The 20,969-nt window shown below is 47.7% G+C and overlaps 1 protein-coding gene across 3 annotated transcripts in view; it reads left to right on the plus strand.

The window, feature by feature from the left end:
- Positions 1-1,028: 1,028 nt before the first annotated feature.
- SYT13 (synaptotagmin 13) overlaps positions 1,029-20,969 on the plus strand; it is a 32,391-nt gene continuing 12,450 nt past the window's right edge. The window contains exons 1-4 of one of the 3 annotated variants that reach the window (XM_068161594.1): positions 1,029-1,100; positions 15,103-15,325; positions 17,270-17,410; positions 18,948-19,261. In XM_068161594.1, the coding sequence (XP_068017695.1) occupies positions 1,095-1,100; positions 15,103-15,325; positions 17,270-17,410; positions 18,948-19,261 (684 nt within the window). In that variant the 5' untranslated portion in view covers positions 1,029-1,094. Of the gene's footprint in view, positions 1,101-7,610; positions 8,086-15,102; positions 15,326-17,269; positions 17,411-18,947; positions 19,262-20,969 lie in introns of those variants that run through there. The other 2 variants (XM_068161592.1, XM_068161593.1) reach the window with 2 other exon arrangements.

Consider the following 20,969-nt stretch of genomic DNA (forward strand, 5'->3'; position numbering starts at 1 on the left):
TCCACTCCTTCAGTCACCCTTTCTAATCCATCTATGAACTTTTTCCCAATTTAGTGACATCCTTTTTTACACTGGAGAGACAAGAACTGCACAAAACGCTTGAGGGAAAGGCAGTCTGCTCCCAGAATCAGCTCATGCAAAAGCAGATGCTGCTTTGGCCGTTCTGCTGCTAGTTTGCTGCTTGCATTTCAGTTAAAACCACAACAGCGTGGTTTATGTGTCTTCCCTTCCTTTCTCTGAAAGTTTCTCCTGCAGTGAGAGTGGTACCTGCAGTCTGAGAGGCAGTGGGATGAGTGATGCAGCAGGGTAGAAGACACAGCTTCCAAGTCCTGCTGCAAATTCCTGCTTGCCTCCTTGGGCTTTCTGCCATAGTGCTACCTCCCACAGACCTGATGTAGCTTATTTTTTCAGAATGCTTACATCACAGAGTGCAGGCACTCAGCTCCTGTACAAATCAGACCACAAGGTACCAGGCTGAGTGTAGAGAAAATGAGAAAGAAACGTGTAATTATTGTGTATCCTCTCAGCTCCTTAAACATAAGTTCAGCCAGCAACCTGTACTCTTATTTTTCTTTATCTACTCCTTCGTTGGAGGGGGATACACATAAAAGCCAGCTGGTTTCAGTATATAATCCTGATTCATTCCTCAAAAGAGTCCATTTTATCAGCAAACTATTCAGAGTTCATTTGGAAACAAAACAGTGTGTCATCCTGGACTTGGAGCTATAAAGATAAGGCTGACATGGAAGTGGGTAGAACTAAAGCTGGAGCCATAGAACCATAGTTCTTGAATTTCCTGGCTTTGCAGCCTTAACGCAGCCAGAGTGAGAATTTTGCTGCAAATATCTGATCTCCAAGCTTCTCTTTGCAAAAAAAATAGAAACCAGCAACTCTGGCTGCTCTTTGGGAAGGACATGGTCACCTCTGGGAGGCAGCATTTTATTGCAAATACACAGTGTATGATTTGGTGTTTGAGGCTTCTCGAATCAGCAGTGATTATATGAAGAGTCTAGCAGAAAAGAGATGAATGTACACTTGCCCGTGCAAAAACAAGATCTGCTTGCTTGCTCAGCAAGAACCAGTTCTCAGGTGGAATGGAGGTAGGTGCAAAATCCACCCTCTTTTCCGGTGTTTGCTATAATGAGGTAGCAGAGTTTGATAGAAAAGCAGAATATCTGAGCTGTTCATCTGCTCTCAGCAAAACACTCCTCTCCAATTAGGAAAAGACTCGCACATTTGCTTAGCTTCACTTGCTAATTGGGAGCGTGCTTCACCTTGTGCTTGCCACTTTACTGCCTATCACTTGCCTTTCAGTTGCATATGCAGTGATTTGTTTTTCTTTCTTGCACCCAGCTCTGTCCTGAGCTGGAACCGGCATTTTACTTCCTGAATGTCCATCACCGAGGTGCTTAGACCTCACACTAAAGCATAGCCATTGTTTTTCTTCTGGGCTTTGTGGTGTGACCCGCTAACTCCTGAACACAGCTGCCCTTCCCTTGGCAGGTGGCCCTTCGGTGCTCTCAGGGGAGTTGTGAATTTTGAAATACACTCTTAGAAAGAACATCCCGATCGGGCCCTGTGTAAACATGAAACAACAGAGGGTACCACACTGGTGGTGCAATGGGGATTAAACCCCAGTTTAACGTGTGACTGAATGAGAATAGATCCCATCAAAATAAGCTGCACAACACAAGCCTTGATTAGTCTGGAGAGTGACTTGTTTACAAAGACCTGCAGTGACAAGTGCTTTACCATAAGGGTGGCTGGGTGCTGGACCAGGTTGCCCAGAGAGGTGGTTAAGGGCCCATCCCTGGAGATATTCAAGGTGGGGCTCAACAGAGTTCTGGACAACCTGATTTAGTGGAGGAGGGCCCTGCTCACTACAGGGGAGTTGGACTAGTAGATCACCTTTAGAGGTCTCTTCCAATCTATGTGATTCTATGATTTCAAGGCTCCCCATGATGATGAACTCTACACAATCCCTTGGAAAATGGTCCCACCAGAATTATGCCTGGTGTTGGAAATCTGCAACATGTTGCTGTTCTGAGGTTCTCTGGCATCAGCTCTGGCCATTATCTCCTGTGTTGCCACAAGGGATGCAAGAACCATGCCACAGCCAGGTTTACAGTGGTTGCTGGCCACAGAGGGTACATGGCAGCTCCCTGAAACAGGTACACAGCCAGATCTCCTGGATCCCACAGATCTCGGTCCCAGCACGTGTAGTGCCCTAGTCCAGAACCACCTACCAGGAGCCCTGCGCACAAGCAAATAGCTGTACCCTCTTGCATGTGTGCTAAATCCTCCTCCTGCAGGCAGCAGAGCGGCAAAAGGCTGCAGAGGCAGCTGGCAGGTACTTTCTGCCAGTCTGGAGCTTTCAGGAGCTCTATATCCAGTAACACCAGCTGAAACACCACAGCTTGAAGCTCATTTTCATGAGGTATATCATCATATATCTCCCTTTCAGAAAATGATTCTTTGTTCTTTTCTTAATTACTTCATGTATTTGATTTATATCAGTTTCAGTGACAGTGATGGAGAGGCCAAGCCCACATTCCTCTCACAAATCTTCCTCTTTTTTTTGGCATATAAATATCTGGGGGCAACTGTAATACTTCACCATCTGGAATACTTCACCCCTTGAAGGGAGGCAAAAATCCCTTTCTTAAAGCATATACAACCTGAGGCAACAGCATACAAAAGCATAAGGGGGTGGAGGTAGGCATTGTAAGCACAAGCACTTTCACCTTCACTTTTGTTTTCACCATGCTTCATTTTCTGCTTGAAAAGCAGTGCATGATGTGAAGAGCCGTGTGTGCTCTTCTGTCATTAGCTTGCTATTGCGTTGCCCGAAGCTGGGCGGTGTAAACACCTTGCTGTGTGATGCAGCAAGCTATTTTAAACTATCATCCTGTTCAAATCCTGTCCCAGTTCTGTAGCAGACCATCTCAGAATCTCATCACAAGTCTATACAAGTGAAAATAGCAGCCTACAGCTTCCGGCTAAACCTGGCTGGCACAAGGATTTCCCTGCAGAAAAAAAACACCTCTTCTGCCGTTCTTGTCTGTTGGCTCACGCCTGGTGAAATGCCTCGGTGAGAATCAGAGTATCTCTGACAAACACCAGCCCCTGACAGAGTGGGCTGAGTCAGAGAGTGTAGTCTGCTACCATCTTTCATTCAGACATTTGTTGGCTTTTCCTTGTGCTAGTGAGGGATTCCAGAGCTTTAATTCCTGTTGTCTAATGCTGGAATAAAAGTGGCAAATCCCTGTCCTGCTTCTTCAAACGGTTGGCAATTGCATTAAAAGGCTTCATTTTTCTGGTAAGGCATCAGCTCCAGCCAGGCAATACAAAAGCCCTTGTAATTCTCCATCTGATCTCTACTAACAATTCTTCATTCACATAAAGCCTCTTTCATATAGCCAACAGACAGAAAGGCCCAGAATAGCAGTGGCAAAGCTCAAATCAGGAACAAAGAATCCATAAGCACCAAAGATTGTCCAGTGCCTTATATTTTGTCAGAATATTGACATCTGAAGTACCAGGACTTGAAAACCATGTAAAGGCTTTTGCCATATATATGTGTACCTTGTATCAGAACCTGGAGAAAATCCATGGAGTGACTGTAAAATATGTTGTCAGGCCTGAACCTGCCCATAGAGTTTAGCTTGCAGAACCAGGCTTTCATCTGTCTGCCTTGGCAAGTCTCTTTGCAGTGGCAGAGGTGGCAGATACAAAAGCTGTGTGGTTCTGGATGCAATCAGTGTGACTGACCACTGGGAAAGGTCACTAACCTGGCCCCATTTGAGCTTGCTGCTGCTTTGGAGAAAAGGGAAACTATTTTATTACTGGGTATTAATGCAAGCAAGGATAAAGCTGGTTTTGAAATACATTCATGGTCCAAGTTTCTTAGACCAGGGTGGTTAAAAATAAGGGACCGCAATAGATAGGCTCAGTGACTGTGTGCACCAAAGCCCAAAGCTGCAGTTAAATCATAGACTCACAGAATGATAGGGGCTGATCAAAAAGATCAAGCAGTCCAACCCCCCTGCCAGGGCAGGATCACCTACAGGTCACACAGGAATGCATCCAGATAGGTCTTGAAAGTCACTGGAGAAGGAGACTCCACATACTCTCTGGGCAGCCTGCTCCAGGGATCTGTCACCCATGCAGTGAGAAAGTTTTCCCTTCTGTTGCTGTGGCACCTCCTCTGCTCCAGCTTGCACCCATTGTCCTATGATTTGACATCACTGAGCAGAGCCTGGCTCTGTCCTGCACATCTTTATCAACAGCAATGAGGACACCCCTCCAAGCTAAAGAGCCCCAGCCTTTCCTCAGCAGGGAGATGTTCCACTCCCTTCAGCATCTTTGTGGCTCTGCACTGGACTCTTTCAAGCAGTTCCCCGAGGTCCTTCTTGAACTGAAGGGCCCAGGACTGGACACAGTATTTCAGATGTGGCCTCACCAGCATAGAGGAGAGAAGGAGGAGAACCTCTCTTGACCTAATATCCACATCCCTTCTAATACACTGTATGTGTACCAGTTACAGGCATTGGTGCTCCCAGACATTTCCAGTCTGTGGCCTGTCACTGGTAGAAGCTCACATCCTGCCAGTGTTCAGTGATTAGCAAGGGCTGGTGTGCTTCCTAGCAAGAGCAGCACAAGGCTGCTCTGTGGCTAGTCTTATTAAAACATGGTATCTGATGGTGATTCCAAACATCTTACCTTTCACTTTCTGGCAAGCAGCTAGGAAACAACTTGAAGAGGTATAATATTAAATTAGTGTCTTGCAGAGAGATTTCAATGTGACCTTGCCAAGTCCCTTGTCAAATCCCTCCTTCTTCCTCTTCATCTATTTCCCAAATCCCAGGGGCCTCTGATCTAGCTAGTAGATTTCATTAGCACCTTGAGGAAGAGTTCATCCTGTGGAGGAAACTGAAAGCATCTGAACAGTGTGTCCATCCTTTTAGTCCTCTTCCAGACTCTCTCCTCCTTGTCTTGAGTGCTGATGGAAGTCCATAATGATACAGTACAGTCTTGAAATTCAAGATAAGATTTGATGGCCCTGTGATGATGATGCTACTTGTTGAACTAGGGGCTGGATAAAGTATTTGTTGGGTAAATCAGCAAATGGTTGCCATGGCCCACATAGCAGAGAAAGTTCAGATCAGGAGCTGTAGGTGCGAGGATGTTACTCAAGGTTTCAGAAGCTCCTGAGACATGAAGAGCAGGAAGCAAATGGAGCATTTAGCCAGAGTTCTCAATCCCTTCTGTGGGATGCTCTTCTTTCTACTGACCATAGTGAGAGATGTAGCAGACACACCGGAGGGAAGGGAGGCCATCCAGAGGGACCTTGACAGGCTGGAGAGGTGGGCACAAGCCAACCTCATGAAGTTCAATAAAAGCAAGTGCAGGGTCCTGCAGCTGGGTCGAGGCAATCCCAGGCACAAATCCAGGCTGGGCAGGGACTGGCTGGAAAGTAGCCCTGAGGAGAGAGACTTGGGGGTGCTGGGGGACAAAAAGCTCAACATGAGCTCTCAATGTGCACTTGCAGCCCGCAAAGCCAAGCAGATCCTGGGCTGCATCAGGACAAGTGTGGCTAGCAGGTCGAGGGAGGTGATCCTCCCCCTCTACTCAGCCCTGGTGAGACCCCACCTGGAGTACTGTGTCCAGTTCTGGAGCCCCTATTACAAGAGGGATCTGGAGGTGCTGGAAGGTGTCCAGAGAAGGGCCACAAGGATGATCAGAGGGCTGGAGCACCTCTCCTGTGAGGACAGACTGAAGGAGTTGGGGCTGTTCAGTCTGCAGAAGAGAAGGCTCCGAGGTGACCTCATTGTGGCCTTCCAGTATCTAAAGGGGGGCTACAGGAAGGCTGGGGAAGGACTTCTCAGGATCTCAGGTAGTGACAGGACTAGGGGGAATGGAATGAAGCTGGAGGTGGGGAGATTGAGGCTGGATGTGAGGAGGAAGTTCTTCCCCATGAGAGTGGTGAAACCCTGGAGTGGGTTGTCCAGGGAGGTGGTCGAGGCCCCATCCCTGGAGGTGTTTAAGGCCAGGCTGGATGAGGCTCTGGCCAGGCTGATCTAGTGTAGGGTGTCCCTGCCCATGGCAGGAGGGTTGGAACTAGATGATCATTGTGGTCCCTTTCAACCCTGAATGAAACTATGAAACTATGAAACTATGTGCCAGTGTTTCAGCCTGGTGTGGCTGTTCTCAAATAGACAGAAGACAAAGCTAAAGGTTTTCCTTCTGTGGGCTGAGCTGCAAAGGCCAATTTCCAAAGGCTCAGCAGTGTACTGGGGGATTGCTTCTGCTTAAGTAGTCTGTTGTGATTCTCTTCTTGATAGGTAAGGTCAAGAAGGTTGTAAGTATGGGGAAGGCATATGTCTGACAAGTCTGGTAGGGTGAAGAGAAGGCAAGATGATGGAACGTGCACTGTATCCCTAAGGATGCTGCTGTGCTAAAGAGGAATCTGCAACAATTAAAGCAGGAGCTGGATACATGAGGGAGGTGAATATGTCATCTGTATTGGTACAAAGCTGAGTGAGTCCTCATGAGTAAGATGGGAAATGTACCAAAAAGTAAAAGTCAGGAAAAATTCCATGGCAAAACTTGAGCTGCAGAAACTAAACCCCCCCTGAATTTCTACATACTTCCCTGCCCAGAGCTCATTTTGTTCCTGATCCACAGACATAATCTCTATTCCCAAACAGAAAGACAATGGCTCTCCCAGTAAAATTGCATTTTTTTCCAGACCCTTATAAGGAATATTTTGCTTCTTGCTCACTAGTTCCACTCTGGCCCACATATATAGTGACCCAAACTTGTAATCATTTGCTGGCCATGTGGTCCTCCTTGGAAACTGACCTGGAACACAGTTGCATGGTCACAAGAGGTGTCATTTAATCCCCTCTTCCCCAAGCTGGACAGCCTGAGACATTAGGCAAAAATAAATGAGTCAGAGAAAGTTAATCACTCCCTCAGCTCAAGAGGAAGCTGAGAGGGAGGTGTAGCCCTCCAGGTCCGTTCATGCAGGTTCTTGCACAGCCCACCACCTGACGCCAGGGTGGTGAGCAGTGTGACTAATCCCCAGCATACATGGTTTGCTCTCTCATCCTCTCCTGAGGATATATGCCACTGCCTCCTGTTTGGTAGGACTTCCTGCTGCCTTTGGAAAGACAAGTGCTGCTCTGCAGCACAGAAAGCAGCCCCAGAAGGTTCAGACCCTATGCTTTTGAGGGCCAGCCGGTGAGGTGCTCAGTTCTGGTCTGTGTTTTGTTTCCCAGCCTCTGGAGCACGAGGAATTTTTGCCTGGCTTACACACAGGCTTTATTCTGACTGCAGTGCTGTTATGCAGCGCTACCTTAACAGGGCTGCTCAGGCCAGCACCTTTTGGCCAGCACTGTCTTTGCCTTAAGACAGAAAAATTCAACTTCTTGAGCAAATCAGCCAGCTAGCCCTCAGAACTATTGCTAGAGCTGATCCAACATTTGGATGCACTTTTCTGTGAGTTAGCCAGCAAGGCCCAGCCCCTTCTGCTGACGTCTTTCCTCTCTATCACACATCAGACTTTTCCCAGTGGAGCTGGAGAATAGGCTTCAATGAAAACTGCCTGTTTGCAGCCATATGAAGACTGCAGGTGCCACGGGCACTGTTTCTTCCACCTGACCTGGAGCAGAAACTCCACCATAAGGGTGGGAAGGTATCCTTGTTGCCTAGCAAAGGTGGGATGATTTATCTCTGTCTCTAGATTGGTCCCTCTGCTGCACAAGAGAATTGTTTTCAGACTTCCAAGGAGAATGAAGCCAGGCTAGAAATCGGAGTGGATGTGTGAGAGCTGCTCTCCCAGGGAGGAGAAGGATTCCCAGGGTTTCCGTGCTTTCTGCTCCCTTGTACCACAGGACCATGGTTTTATCAGCCCCTGTGATAGCCCTGGGGGCTACCTTAGGGACTGCAACCAGCATCCTTGCCCTCTGCGGGCTCACCTGCTTCTGCAAATGCAAGCAACCTGAGAAAGGACTCTCAGAAAAGGACCAAGAGGACGACACAGAAAACACTAAGCCCAGTGTGCTTCAGCCAGTCCAGCAAGTAAGACACAGTCTCTCTAATTTACTGAGTGTTTTTAGTTTAAATTCAAAGGGTGGGAAAGTAACTTCTGTCAGGCTGCTCAGCCTGTGATATTTTCTGCCTGTTTATCTGCTTACTGTGCTCAGGATGTAACAACATGTTAGTGGGAGGAGGAGGAAGAGTAAGAGGGAAAATCAGGGTGACCCACAGAATTACCAGAGCAGGAGACAGCTGCCACACTGACAAATAGAAAGATGATTATAGCAAAAATAAGGGAGGAGGACTGGAAAGGAAATGCTGCTTAGCTGTCAAGCTGAATCATGAGGGGAATGGTTTCCTGAGGAGAAAAGATTGGACTTCACCAGGTGGCATGCAGGATTATAGAGAGGAGATGACTCCTGCTGGGGTCTCCTGTAGCAGCTATTTCTCTAATTCTAAGCATGCTATTTTATGGCTCCTGCAGGTTAGTTCCCTGTCAAACAGCTGGTTTCTGGTGAAAGCCATATCTCCTCCTCCCTCAGCCTCTGTAAGAGAGGGGGATTAATTATGTGTGAAGTTAAAACAAGACATTGAAATGATAATCAAAGGCAAGTGAGAATCTAGATTGTGATGCCTGGACAATCTCACCACACTGTGAGTTGCTGTTTCACTTACTACAAGAGCAATGTGGAGTATGGTTAATGTCAGGCATCCCTGGGTTGCTGATGGTCCTTCTTTCATGTTAGAATCCAACCCCCTGAGTTACTCCTGAGCTCAGTGCAAAGGAGAGCAAGGGAAGATAAGGGACCCTTCTAATATCCCCACTAACAGGGAGCTCTCCTTCAAAGGGAAATGTTTGGCTGATTTCCTTGGCTGCCCATGGCCTGCAGCATGAGCTGTAGCACTGGGCAGGTATCACCTGTTGGCTGTTCATATTTGTGCCTGTGTTTCTTTCACTTCCCTGCAGCTATTCAGCCAGATGTACAGCCACAGCAACCAGTTCCAAGGGCCAGTGATCTACTCTCCAACAGCCTTTGCATGCATTTCAGTTATCTGAGCTGGCTCTTATTTTTGTGTTCCTGAAGAGTGCAGCAGGAGTCCTAATTGAACTTCTCTGTAGTGTTTGTGATTACACATTCAGTCTCTCTCTGCTTGCCACTCTTAGGCTCTTCACAGAAACAAGCCCTGGCATCCTCATGCTCCCATTGCAGTTTGGTCTGAGGAAGGATGACCAAATCCACTAGTTCTATTGTAAGACCTGCTGCAGATACACAGAACTGCCCTTGCCAGGGCTTCTGGTTGTTGAGGGGTGGGAGGATAGTTCCACTGCCCATGGATGAACATCTGCACTTAGCTCAGGGATCCTCAAGAGGTTGCTGCTAACTGAGTGTTCATCCATGAGCATGGTGAACAGCTCCCAGTACCTGTTTGCATTTCCCTAGTATGAATTTCACCTGTTCTTTTGTTTGATAGCTATGTTATGTCATGTCATGTCCTTCCCAGGCTCCTGTCTTGCCTTTGCTAACCTGTACAGGAGATTGGAGAACTTCTGCATTTGAGGATGTGCTGTAACACTGAGATTTTCCAAGTTTACATTTCAAAGGAATGAGAAAAGTCTAACTCTGACAGACACATCACTTTGCATAGCATTTTTCTCACTGTTCTCTGCAATAACATTACCCACAGATATCTTTACCATCAGTCTCTTTCCACAAAAGACTTTTTGGTGTTGCCACCTTCTAGCTCAGAAACCTCTCATCACTTTAACTCCATCCTAGGACTGGACACTTTTATACAGCCTTTTGGGAAACATCTTGGGCAAGTGTTCATCTGTCCTGCAGCTTGTCCTTTAAGGTTGTCATCCTGGTTGCATGCTTCAAGTAAGCACTAGGTGATGGTAAGTTCCACTTAACCCTCCAGTACCCAGGACTTTCACAACACTACTACTGTCATCCAGTCACTAGTGGTGTCCCCCAAGGATCAGTACTGGGCCCCATGCTCTTTAATATCTTCATTGATGATCTGGATGAGGGCATTGAGTCCATCATCAGTAAATTTGGGATGACACCAAGCTGGGGGCAGGAGTTGATTTGCAGAGGGACCTCGACAGGCTGGACAGATGGGCAGAGTCCAAGGGCAGGAGATTGAACACATCCAAGTGCCAGGTTCTGCACATTGGCCACAACAACCCCATGCAGAGCTACAGGCTGGGGTCAGAGTGGCTGAGAGCAGCCAGGCAGAGAGGGACCTGGGGGTACTGGTCGATGGTAGGCTGAACATGAGCCTGCAGTGTGCCCAGTCAGCCAGGAAGGTCAATGGCATCCTGGCCTGCATCAAGACCAGTGTGGCAAGCAGGAGCAGGGAGGTCATTCTGCCCCTGTAGTCAGCACTGGTAAGGCCACACCTTGAGTCCTGTGTCCAGTTCTGAGCCCCCCAGTTTAGGAAAGATGTTGACTTGCTGGAATGTGTCCAGAGAAGGGCAACAACGTTGGTGAGGGGTTTGGAGCACAGACCTATAAGGAGAGTCTGAGGGAGCTGGGGTTGCTTAGCCTAGAGAAGAGGAGGCTCAGGGGAGACTTTCTTGCTGTCTACAACTCCCTGAAGGGAGGTTGTAGCCAGGTGGGGGTTGGTCTCTTCTCCCAGGCAACTAGCACCAGAACAAGAGGACACAGTCTCAAGCTGTGCCAGGGGAGGTTTAGGCTGGAGGTTAGGAAGAAGTTCTTCATAGAGAGAATGATTGCCCATTGGAATGGGCTGCTTGGGGAGGTGGTGGAGTCACCATCACTGGAGGTGTTTAGGAAGAGACTGGATTGGGTGCTTGGTGCCATGGGTTAGTTGATTAGGTGGTGTTGGGTGATAGGTTGGACAGAATGATCTTGAAGGTCTTTTCCAACCTGATCATTCTATTCTATTCTATTCTATTCTATTCTATTCTATTCTATTCTATTCTATTCTATTCTATTCTACTCTATAAGATTTTACCACAACTTGACCTACAGGCATCAAATTATTCAACCTGCCTTTAATGTATCACTGTTAGCTGAGTGATTACGTTCTCTTTTAGCATTGCAGGCTTTGTAATGAGCTCAGAAGTAATGTAATGACTTCAGCAGTTACTGGTTTGGTTGGTTGGGGTTTTTTTTAAGAAATCTGTCCAAGTCTGAGACACAGGAACAGGTTGCCCAGAGAGAGTTTGTGGTTGCCCTCTCCCTGGAGATGTTCAAGGCCAGGTTGGATGAGGCCTTGAGCAACCTGGTCTAGTGGAGGGTGGCCCTGCCACCCTCTGGGAGGACAGGGGAGCTGTAACTAGATGATCTTCAGGGTGCCTTCCAACCCAAACCATTAATGGATCCATGAATCTATGACATTCTAGCAGGCGAATGAACATTCTGTCACAGAAAGTGCAAAATGTTCTTAGTTTGCATATTCCATATGCTTAACCATTCCTTCCAACAGTGCTCTTGCCAGGAACATGTGTTCCCCTGTGCTGCCACTGACTCAGGATCAGGCTCTAGACCTTGAGGGAATGAATCTCAAATTGAGTTTCATAGATTCACAGAACACCAGGTTGGAAGGGACCACAAGGATCATCGAGTCCAAGTTTTCAGGGTAAGAACATAGTTGGAATGAGGTGGCCCTGCACCCTGTCCAGCTGGGCTTTGACACTGTCTGATGTAGGGGGTTCTACCACCTCCCTCAGGAGTTTATTCCAATGTTTAATATTCTGAATGGTGAAAGCATTTTTTTCTGGCATCCAGTCTGAATCTCTCCAGTAGCAACGTGTCCCCATTACTCCTTGTCTTCACCATGTGACTCCTCGTAAGTAGGGAGTCTCCCTCCTCAGGATAGCTGCTCTTTATGTATTTGTACATGGTTAGGAGGTCTTCCCTAAGCCTTCTCTTCTCCGGGCTGAACAAACCAGTTCTCTCAGCCCTCCTTCATATGACAGGTCTGCCAGTCCTTTGATCATGGCTGGGCCCTTCTCTGGACCCTTCCCAGCCTGTCCACAACCTTCTTGTATAGTTCTGAGCGTGTGTCTGTGTTTATAAATTGTCCTGTTTGGACTTCGTACCCTGGTTGTCCTGCTCAGTACTTGACATGCTTAATTATTGAAGCCTGTCAGGGCCACTGGCTCTGATAAACCCAAGTGACAAAAGAGAGATGAAGGCATACTGCCTTTTATTCACTCAGCATGTCAGCTGTGACAGTGATGCTTGTGTTTGCTACAGGCAGAGGCTCCCCACGGCTATGCCCTGCATATGCAAGGAGGAAGAGATGGAACACAGATACACCTACAGAACAATTAAATGCTGCTGGCAGCTTGCAGAGGCTCAGGGAGATGTGGGTTTCCACACACATTTTTCACACAATGGGAAGATTCCTAAACACATCTCACAACCTGGTGCATTGTTTGAGTAACACTGGGCAGGGACCCAGAAGGGTCTGTTGCAGCCTCTTTCTGACTTTCAGTTTCTTGTCTTTCACACGTTTTGTGCAGAACTGAGTTGTTCTTGCTCACCTCTTTATTGAAGGAATTGCTGAGGAGTTGCAAAGGGAACTTCCATCAGGGCACTGCTGTGTAACTAGATCAGCAGACATCACTTGGGAACAGAGCTGGCAGCAAAAATAATAAACAGAGGCAGATGCAGTTGGAAGAGGGGGTGGGCTAGTCCCACTGAGCTTGCATATGTCCCTCATCTCTAATTCTGCAGAGCAGACAGACAGGAGGAATATTTAGACCTGGTGGAGCTCTTTGTTGCTGTGTGCTGATGAGTTTCCTGCCTGAATGTCTGGCATTTAGCAAGTGGAAGGAAAGATTGTACTGACAACACCTCACACAGGCATGGTGGTTTTCATCCCAAAGGATCACCAAGTGCTTCATGTGCTAGCAGGCATGCTGCTCTGCTGTGGTGCTCAGTGCCTGGTGGGGCACCAGCCTTACACAGGACTGCAGGAGAGAAAGGACAGCAGAGCACCCACCACAGTAGGCACAGGCACGCAGAAGGTGACCTGGTTTCTCAAGCTGTTGTCTGGTGGTTCCTAATATGTTTTGCTTGGTCTGCTTTGATTTTAGAGGAGTGGAAAAGTGCATTTAAGTCTTGGATGAGTAATTTTTTATTGCTTCTGTACTGTAGGACTGGTGAGGCTCTCATCTCCGAATGCAGGATCTCACAGACCTGCACCATATGGCTTACATAAGATTTAAATTCAGCTGAGTGCTAGGTGAGGACTACACACAGTGGCATCTTTCCTTCTCAGCCCACTTCTCTTTCAGAGCTCTTGAGAAAATGCTGTGTCACGTAGTACACTTCCTAAACACTGATGCTCCAGCGGCCTTGAGAAGATGGAGCTGCTGACCTAATTAGCTCTTCACCATTGCCAAGTGCATGCAACCATAGCGCTAGGATCTCCATTAGCTGAGCCTGAGTGAAGAGCTAAGGCTAAGGTCCAGGTCTGCTCTATTTTCTTCATCTCTGTTTCTTGAGGAATAGGCATACTCCCTCGGGGCCTGTGAACTGGGGCCACAAAGTCCCAGCACAGCCAAGTGCTTCAGGGTATCATCTGTACTCATTATTAATAAGAAACAGTGAGACTAATGAAAATCTTTAATTACAATTATGAACATTTCCTGGCTCACCCTCTCTCTAAACTTACCACAGAATAGGTTGGCAGGCAGCAGGGTTGGAGAGAATCCCACTGCACAATAATCAACCAAAGGGGCAGTTTTACCTCTGCTTTTTTTTCTTTTCATGTTTTGGAAACATTAATAACATCTCTTTCAAAGGACAGGGTCACTTGCTAGTCAGCTTCTGTTCTTTCCCATCAATGAATCCAAATATAAATGAATCAAGAACAATTTCAGTTGTGAGCAGGCAGGATTCTTTCCTGGGACATAAGGAAGAGAGGGCTGTTATATTCCACTAAAATATTTGCCATCATTTTGGGAGAACAGTTGTGCCTTTGTGGTACCTCTGCTTGGGCTGCCTGAGCACTGAACCATCTTTCAAGGTTCTTCTGTTCATTCCATGTTCACAATTCAGCAGGGAACTGAAATGCTGAGAACAAATTCAGCTACCAATCCAAAATTAAAATGTGTATCTGAGGGAAACGTGTATCTGAGGGTCAGGTGGAGTTCTGGTACACAGAGCCAGGAGATAGTCATACACAGAATCACAGAATGGTCTGGGTTGGAAGCAACCTCCAAAGATCATCTAGTCCAATTCCCTCTGCAGTCAGCAGGGACATCTTCAACTAGATCAGGTTGCCCAGAGCCCTGTCAAGCCTCACCTTGAATATCTCCAGGGATGGGGCCCCAACCACCTCCGTGGGCAACCTGTTCCAGTGTTCCACTACCCTAATGGGCGCAGAACTTGTTTCTGACATCCAATCTAAATCTGCTCTGGTCTAGTTTGAAGCCATTGTCCTTCATCCTGTCCCTGCAGGCTTTTATAAACAGTCTCTCTCCATTCTTCTTGTAGGCCAGGAGGCTGAGATGATCACTGAATCAAGTACTCTTGGTGTACCATTGCAGAGATCATTTGTTCAACCAGTTTTCTTGTCTTACTACACCATGGTTGTACTTGCTCCAGGGGTCTGTATGATTCATGCCTTTGCCTTTCTAATGCTCAGTACATACTCATGTAATGTTCTGAAGTCTGTGGGTGCCTGCAGCCTCTTGATTTTGGGTCGGACTTAAACATGAGGGTAAACAATACCATATTACAGTCAGAGGAAAATTAACTTCCTGTGTTAAGTGAAAGCACAGACCTGTGAAAGGAGGGTTATCTGGTACAGAAACAGAGGAATAATCAATCAGTAAGAGCCTGTCCTTTTCTTCTGGAAGCCAAACATCTGTAGAGAAGTAAACCTCAACATTGAGTAGGAGGATATCAGCTTTGTCAAGGAAATCTCTACATACAGGCAGTGGTTTCTACAAGCCGAGAAACAATGATGTGAGAACGACCAGGGGCGCTGTCTTTTCTCCCTTTGCCTCAGATCATTTAACACTGAGAATTAGGCTAATTGGTGCACAGTAACAAGCAAGGTTTTCATTTTCAGTTCAACGTTAAGAAAACCGCAGAGCCAGTCCAGCCTCGAGCGCTCCTGAAGTTTCCCAACATTTATGGCCCCAAACCAGTAGTAACTTCACCTGAAATCGTTAACTACACACAGTACTCCCTGAAGACCACAGAGGAAACAGCTGCTGGGAAGCACACTGGTCTGGATGAGAGCAGGATGAAGATACAGGTCAACGAGGAGCTCTTTGTACTCCCTCAAAACGGTAGGAGCAATTTGGTCTGCAGACTAACCACTGCTTTTTCTGGGCATGGATCTGTAACACCTCTGAGCATAATGTGGTTGTGGTTAGAGAAATAAATGCGAAAAGGAAGTTCTGGAGCGATGGTTTTTGCTCTCTCGCCATTGTGAGTCCTGCCTTCAAAGCCTGTGTTTGATGCACAAAGTGGGCGTGGAGCTCATCAGGATGTTCAGCTAACAAGGCTGCGGCATTGTGTGTGCTTGTAAATCTTTTTGTACCTAAAGCATCTGTTATGTTGAAGAATCTGGCTCACTGGAAGCAGACATTTTGTGGGAAGACATGCATTTAAGTGTGGTTTTATTGAGAGCAGGTACCAGAATATAGGTACCTGCCAAAAGCAGGCAGAGTATCTCCTCCAGGACAAACCCTGGCTGTCCAGCCACTGTTCTTGTTGGGGACACTGGCAGCAGGGCTTTGAGATTTTGCTTTGCTTTATTTGCTCTGCTGCCTTTTTTTTTTCCCCCTACTGGTTGGGTGAGAAGGTCTTAGCTTGTAACGTGCAGCAAGAGCAGAGGCTGACAAGTTTTGCCAAGCAGAATTCTTGTTTTCCAGCCAGCCCAAAGGGTAACATGCCAGAGCCTGGAGCCTGAGAGAAAATTCAGTGTTAATAATATACATCTGGCAGCACCTCTTGGTTGCTCCCATACCGATTTTTACCTTCAGAATAATTGACTTGTATGGTTACCACACTAACAAATCCTTCCTGAAGATCTACCAGAAACACTGTCATCTGGCATGATTCTTTTTAAGGAAACTCTGTTTGGTCTTGTTGGGGCTTTTTTTTGTTTTTAAATGGCTTGAGATTGTATTTTTTTTCCTTCTGGGAGGATGATAGCTACATTCACCCCCCACCCCCCCCCCAACTCGAGACTTGTGAGCACAGAAAACAAAGCACCAGGAGAAGCAGCTGCATTGGAGAGAGAGAACATCTGAACCACACAGAGGATGGGGAGCCTGAAGGCTGATGGCTAGATGTAGGGCAAAGCCTTATAGAAATGTGTTGGTGTAAAAGTCTCTGCACTGCTAATGCACAAGCAAGTTTGCTTCCTGCTGTGCCTGATTTCATAGCTCAGGTGTTGCAGAAATAGAGCAAGAACTGTTGTGTTCTCCTTTGAGTGCCACACTGAACCTCTCTGGAGTGTGGCTGAGGAGGACTGGCTCCAATCTTGTTTCCTGTGTGAATCAGAACTAACCTTGCAGATGATGACAAAAAGCTGTGGCTTCCCTTTTAGTCTTGCAGCTTGCTTTATTTCAGTGTGAAATGTACTCAGTTTCAAAATCCCATGTGGAGAAGCTGCCTCACAGCTTCCCAGGCTCATTATCTGCAGCCTGGTCAAGCACTATAGAAACAGATGTCTTCTGCATGACAGAAAAATACTTAGAGAGGTCTGAAGTAAGGCAGAGTTGCATGGCCCCTCAAAATCAGACGTGAGTTCTTATTCCAAAGAACACAAGATTTAATTCACCAGTGCAAGTTAAAAGCAATTTAAAACAATAGTGCCAGTGGATTGGCTTGGAATGGACCTTAAAAATCACCCAGTGCCAACCCCTTGCCAGGGGCAGGGACACCTTCCACTAGACCAAGTTGCTCAAGGCCCCATCCAGCCTAGCTTTGAACACATCCAAGGCTGGGGCCTCCAAATATAACAAGTGCAGTTTAGACACCTTGGCCTAGTCACAAGCTGCATGAGCAAGTGTGTGAAGAGCACAAGGTGGTAGAGAGCAGAAGGCTTTTCCAAGTGCTGCAGAAAGAGCTGAAAAGGTGAGAAAGCATCAGAAAAAAAAAGGTCGTGGAGGCAGATTGGAGCATAAATGAGATAGTAAGCCATTTAGAAAAGCTGGATCACAACAGGGTGGATATGCACTCCTTGGAAGGTGGAGACCTGCTGGCTAAAGGGTTTGTTTCAGTTGCAGGTGTGGTAAAGGACGTGTGTGTTACAGAGCACTTGAACCCCGAGAGGGCAGCCAGCTGCAACCAGGCCCCCGAGCTGCACTACTCCCTTGCCTATGATCAACAGAAAGCTGAGCTCTGTGTGGCCCTTCTGGAAGGTAAGGGACAGAGGTCTTCCTTCTACTGGTGAGTCTCCATCTTGGGGGTACAAGACACCTGCTGATTTTATAGAGCTCCCCTCCTACCTGAAAATCAGTGTGTGTCCCTGGGACCGCTGGCTGTTTCACTGGCCTGCGGAATACAAACACTGTGTCCACACAGTGTCCCTGCTCCAAGTGAGGTGAAGGGCATGGCTTGGGGACAGCTCTTTGCAAAGCTCAAAAGCAGAAGTCAGGAATCAGGATGGGCTCTTCCAGTCCCAGGCATGGTACAAAGCAACCTCTTCTTTTTATTTCTTCCCTTTGGGGACAGGGGCTTACTATCTTCTTCCTCTCTGTAATTTTCATTCTTTTGCTGGACCCTGCTCCCTACTGCCTCTTCTCCAGTCAAGTCAAAGGCTGAGCTGGAGATACCAGTCTGGCCTCGCTGGGCTCTTGAGGAGGGTCCCTCAGGCCCTGTGTCACTCTCCAAAGTGGGAACTGACAACTGTAACAGCTTCTCCGCTCAGGGCTGGAGCATCATTGGTTCCCCTGGGAAAGTTAAATCAGCTGAGTGAATAATTCATGCAAGAGTGCAGATCTCTGTGGAAAACAAATCAAATCACACCCTCTGAAGTGAGAACTAGAAGGGTGCTAAGTGGCAGCTGTTGTTTCGTGCTGCCTGCCAGCAGCAAGCCCACTGCTCCTGTTCAGGGGGACACCTATGCCTGCTGGCTGCCACCTTGGCTCTCCTCTGTGTGTGCTCCTCCCTGGCTGCCCTGGGCAGGATCTGTCTTTGCTCTCCAGTTTCAGTCCCCTGAGAAACCAAAAGACCTCTGGGAACCATAGATTCTGGCAGTTCAGGAGCTGCAGTCTTTGGGCTGGTTGCAGCAAGGTTTGCCCACAAAGCCATGCTGCTTCTTGACCCCTCAGAATAAGGCAGGCTCCTCTTGCCGTGGAGAGGGCAGCCCAGTTCTGCTGATGCAGCTGAAGAGGGTTTGAAATGCCCTCAACTCTAGGCTTTGCACAGCATAAAAGGGATACAAATTGGAGATGAATGTCTCTTGACACAGTTCTCTTGGGCTGTGGGATGGCTTCTGAAAGAGTCATTTACCAGAGCTTGGACAAGGGTGGATATGTGCCAGGAGGGAGGTCTCTCCCATCTCTGATTTCTGTGACTGTGGATTTTAAAGCCTTCACAAGAAGCTTTCTTTGTGTGCCAAGGCAAAAGTCAGTGAGAGCTGTCCGTCCCTGTGGCATGCTGTGTCTCATCTTATTGCTGCTCTACACCTTTCAACAGAGCAGGTTTCCCTGAGCTCAGCTGCTGCTCTCCTAAACACTAAGGCAGCCCTCCTGCAGTGGCATAAGGACAAGGACGTTGTGTAGCACGAGGAAAATGCCACAGCAAGGGCTCACAGCTGCCCTCTGTGAGCAGGAGCAGGGGTGAGCATCTATGCAGCTGCTCTGTTGGGTGGCTCCCATGGATAAATAATTCAGCCACAGATTTTTCAGGGCTGTCTTTTGTGAGAGGTCCTTGCAATCAATCTTTCTTTTCCAGCTATGCATGGTGGAATGAGTGGGGACCAAGAGGCTGGCTGCCATTGCTATATCCTGGGCACGCTGGTGAGCAAGTCCGGCTCTGCTGAGGCCCAGACAGAGCTGAAGAAGAAAGTGCTCCACACCCTTTGGGAGGAGGTCCTGAGATTCCCATTAACAGAGGATGATCTGCCAGAGGGGACACTGACTCTCACCCTGAGAAACTGCGACAAGTTCTCCAGGCACAGCATTGTGGGGGAACTCAAACTGAGCCTTGCAAACATGAAGGAGTCCTTTGGGACAGCCCAGTGGGAAAGGCTAAAGATCCCAGAGAAGGTATGGACTCAGGCTGTGGCATAGTCCAGAGACTCCAATGATTAATTGCTGGGAAAAGATGGCTGCATGTTGGGGGGGGGGGACGGGATGGGGAGGGGGCAGGTCTGGAGGGATGATGTGTGACTGCTCTGTTCTGCTCTGTAGCTAACCATTTCATGAGGCAATCTGAGGCCCATCAGCTCAGCCCTTCCATCCACAGCTCCTGGCAGCTGAGCTATGTCAAAGCTCCCTCTCCTCCTCCCTCAGCTACAGCACAATCTGACTGCTATCTCTAATTACAAGCCATAGCTAGAAAAGGGTACATGAGATTCTGTGAATTAGTGATGTGGGATGGTGGTGGAAGGAGCTGAAATACCAGAGAATGCCTCCAGGGTAGGATGGGGACAATCATTTTAGTAGGGCCTGTTGTGATGGGGCAAGGAGTATTGGTTTTAAACTAAAGGAGGGAAATTTAGAGGTGGTGGAGTCACCTCCCTGCAGGTGTTCAAGAGGGGATTGGACGTGGCACTTGGAGCCAAGGTTTAGTTAGTCATGAGGTGTTGGGTGAGAAGTTGGACTTGATGATCTCTGAGGTCTTTTCCAACCTTGTTGATTCTGTGATTCTATCCCAGGAACTGTTCCAGGTCAGGTGGTTTGGGGCTCTGAGCAACCTGCTCTAGTTGCAGATGTCCCTGCTGACTGCAGAGGGGTTGGACTTAAAAGACCTTTAAAGGTCCCTTGCTACCCAAACCATTGTAGGATTCTATGACTGCAGAGCTGGGTGTAGGTAGGGCATATTGTAGCACTCCAGGAAGCCTTCAGCTAGGGATGAAGAAATGTTGGGAATGAAACATTGGTCTGAGACCAATTAACCTTACTGGGATCAATTGAGCAGTGCTGTTCCTTCTGGGAGATGTCAATCTGTCACTCAGTGCAATGTGTTGGTTTTCTTAAGCAGCAAACCCTCCCTTTCCTTCCTTATTCACACCTTCCTATGGGCACAGGCCAGAAAGGTGGAGGGAAGGATTCCCACAGTGCTTGAAGCAGGTACAGGGGTTGCTTCATGTGCACTAACTTCATTGCACTAGGGGCAAACTGGAACACAGGAAGTTTCAGCTCAGCATGAGGGACTTGGAGATCTGTGGAGGTCCCTTCCAGCCCCTGCCATTCTATGATTCTGTGATTAACTTCTTGCACAGGGCAGCTGTGAGCCCTTGCTGTGGCATTTTCCTCGTGCTACACAATGTCCTTGTCCTTCTGCCACTGCAGGAGGGCTCTCTTAGTGTTTGGGAGAGCAGCAGCTGAGCTCAGGGAAACCTGCTCTGTTGAAAGGTGTTTTTGTTGTGTCTACAAACAGGTACCTGTTGTAGGCTGGTATGGGGTGAAGAATGCAAGCACCACCAGCAGTGCTGCTGAGCAAGCTGAAATAAATCACTGTTTGTCACCACTGAGGTGAGGGCTTGCTACTGAGCAGGCCACAGGGTACAGAGTTAGCACTTTTGATTTCCAGCAATGCTGATTTGTCTTGTCACCACTGGCATGCTAGCAGGGCTGGCCACTAAAATGCCTCTGGCAGAGTGGGAGAGGCAGCAGAAACAAATAGATCATAGAATCAGAGAATCAGTGAGGCTGGAAAAGACCCTTAAGACCATTGAATCCAACTGTAACCCAACTACCATGATTACTAAACCATATCCTGAAGTGCCACATCTGCAGCTTCTTGAACACC

The sequence above is a fragment of the Melanerpes formicivorus genome, unplaced genomic scaffold, assembly GCF_026170545.1.
Source record: "Melanerpes formicivorus ecotype bairdi unplaced genomic scaffold, bMelFor1.0.p_v2 SCAF_58, whole genome shotgun sequence".
Classification (NCBI taxonomy): domain Eukaryota; kingdom Metazoa; phylum Chordata; class Aves; order Piciformes; family Picidae; genus Melanerpes; species Melanerpes formicivorus.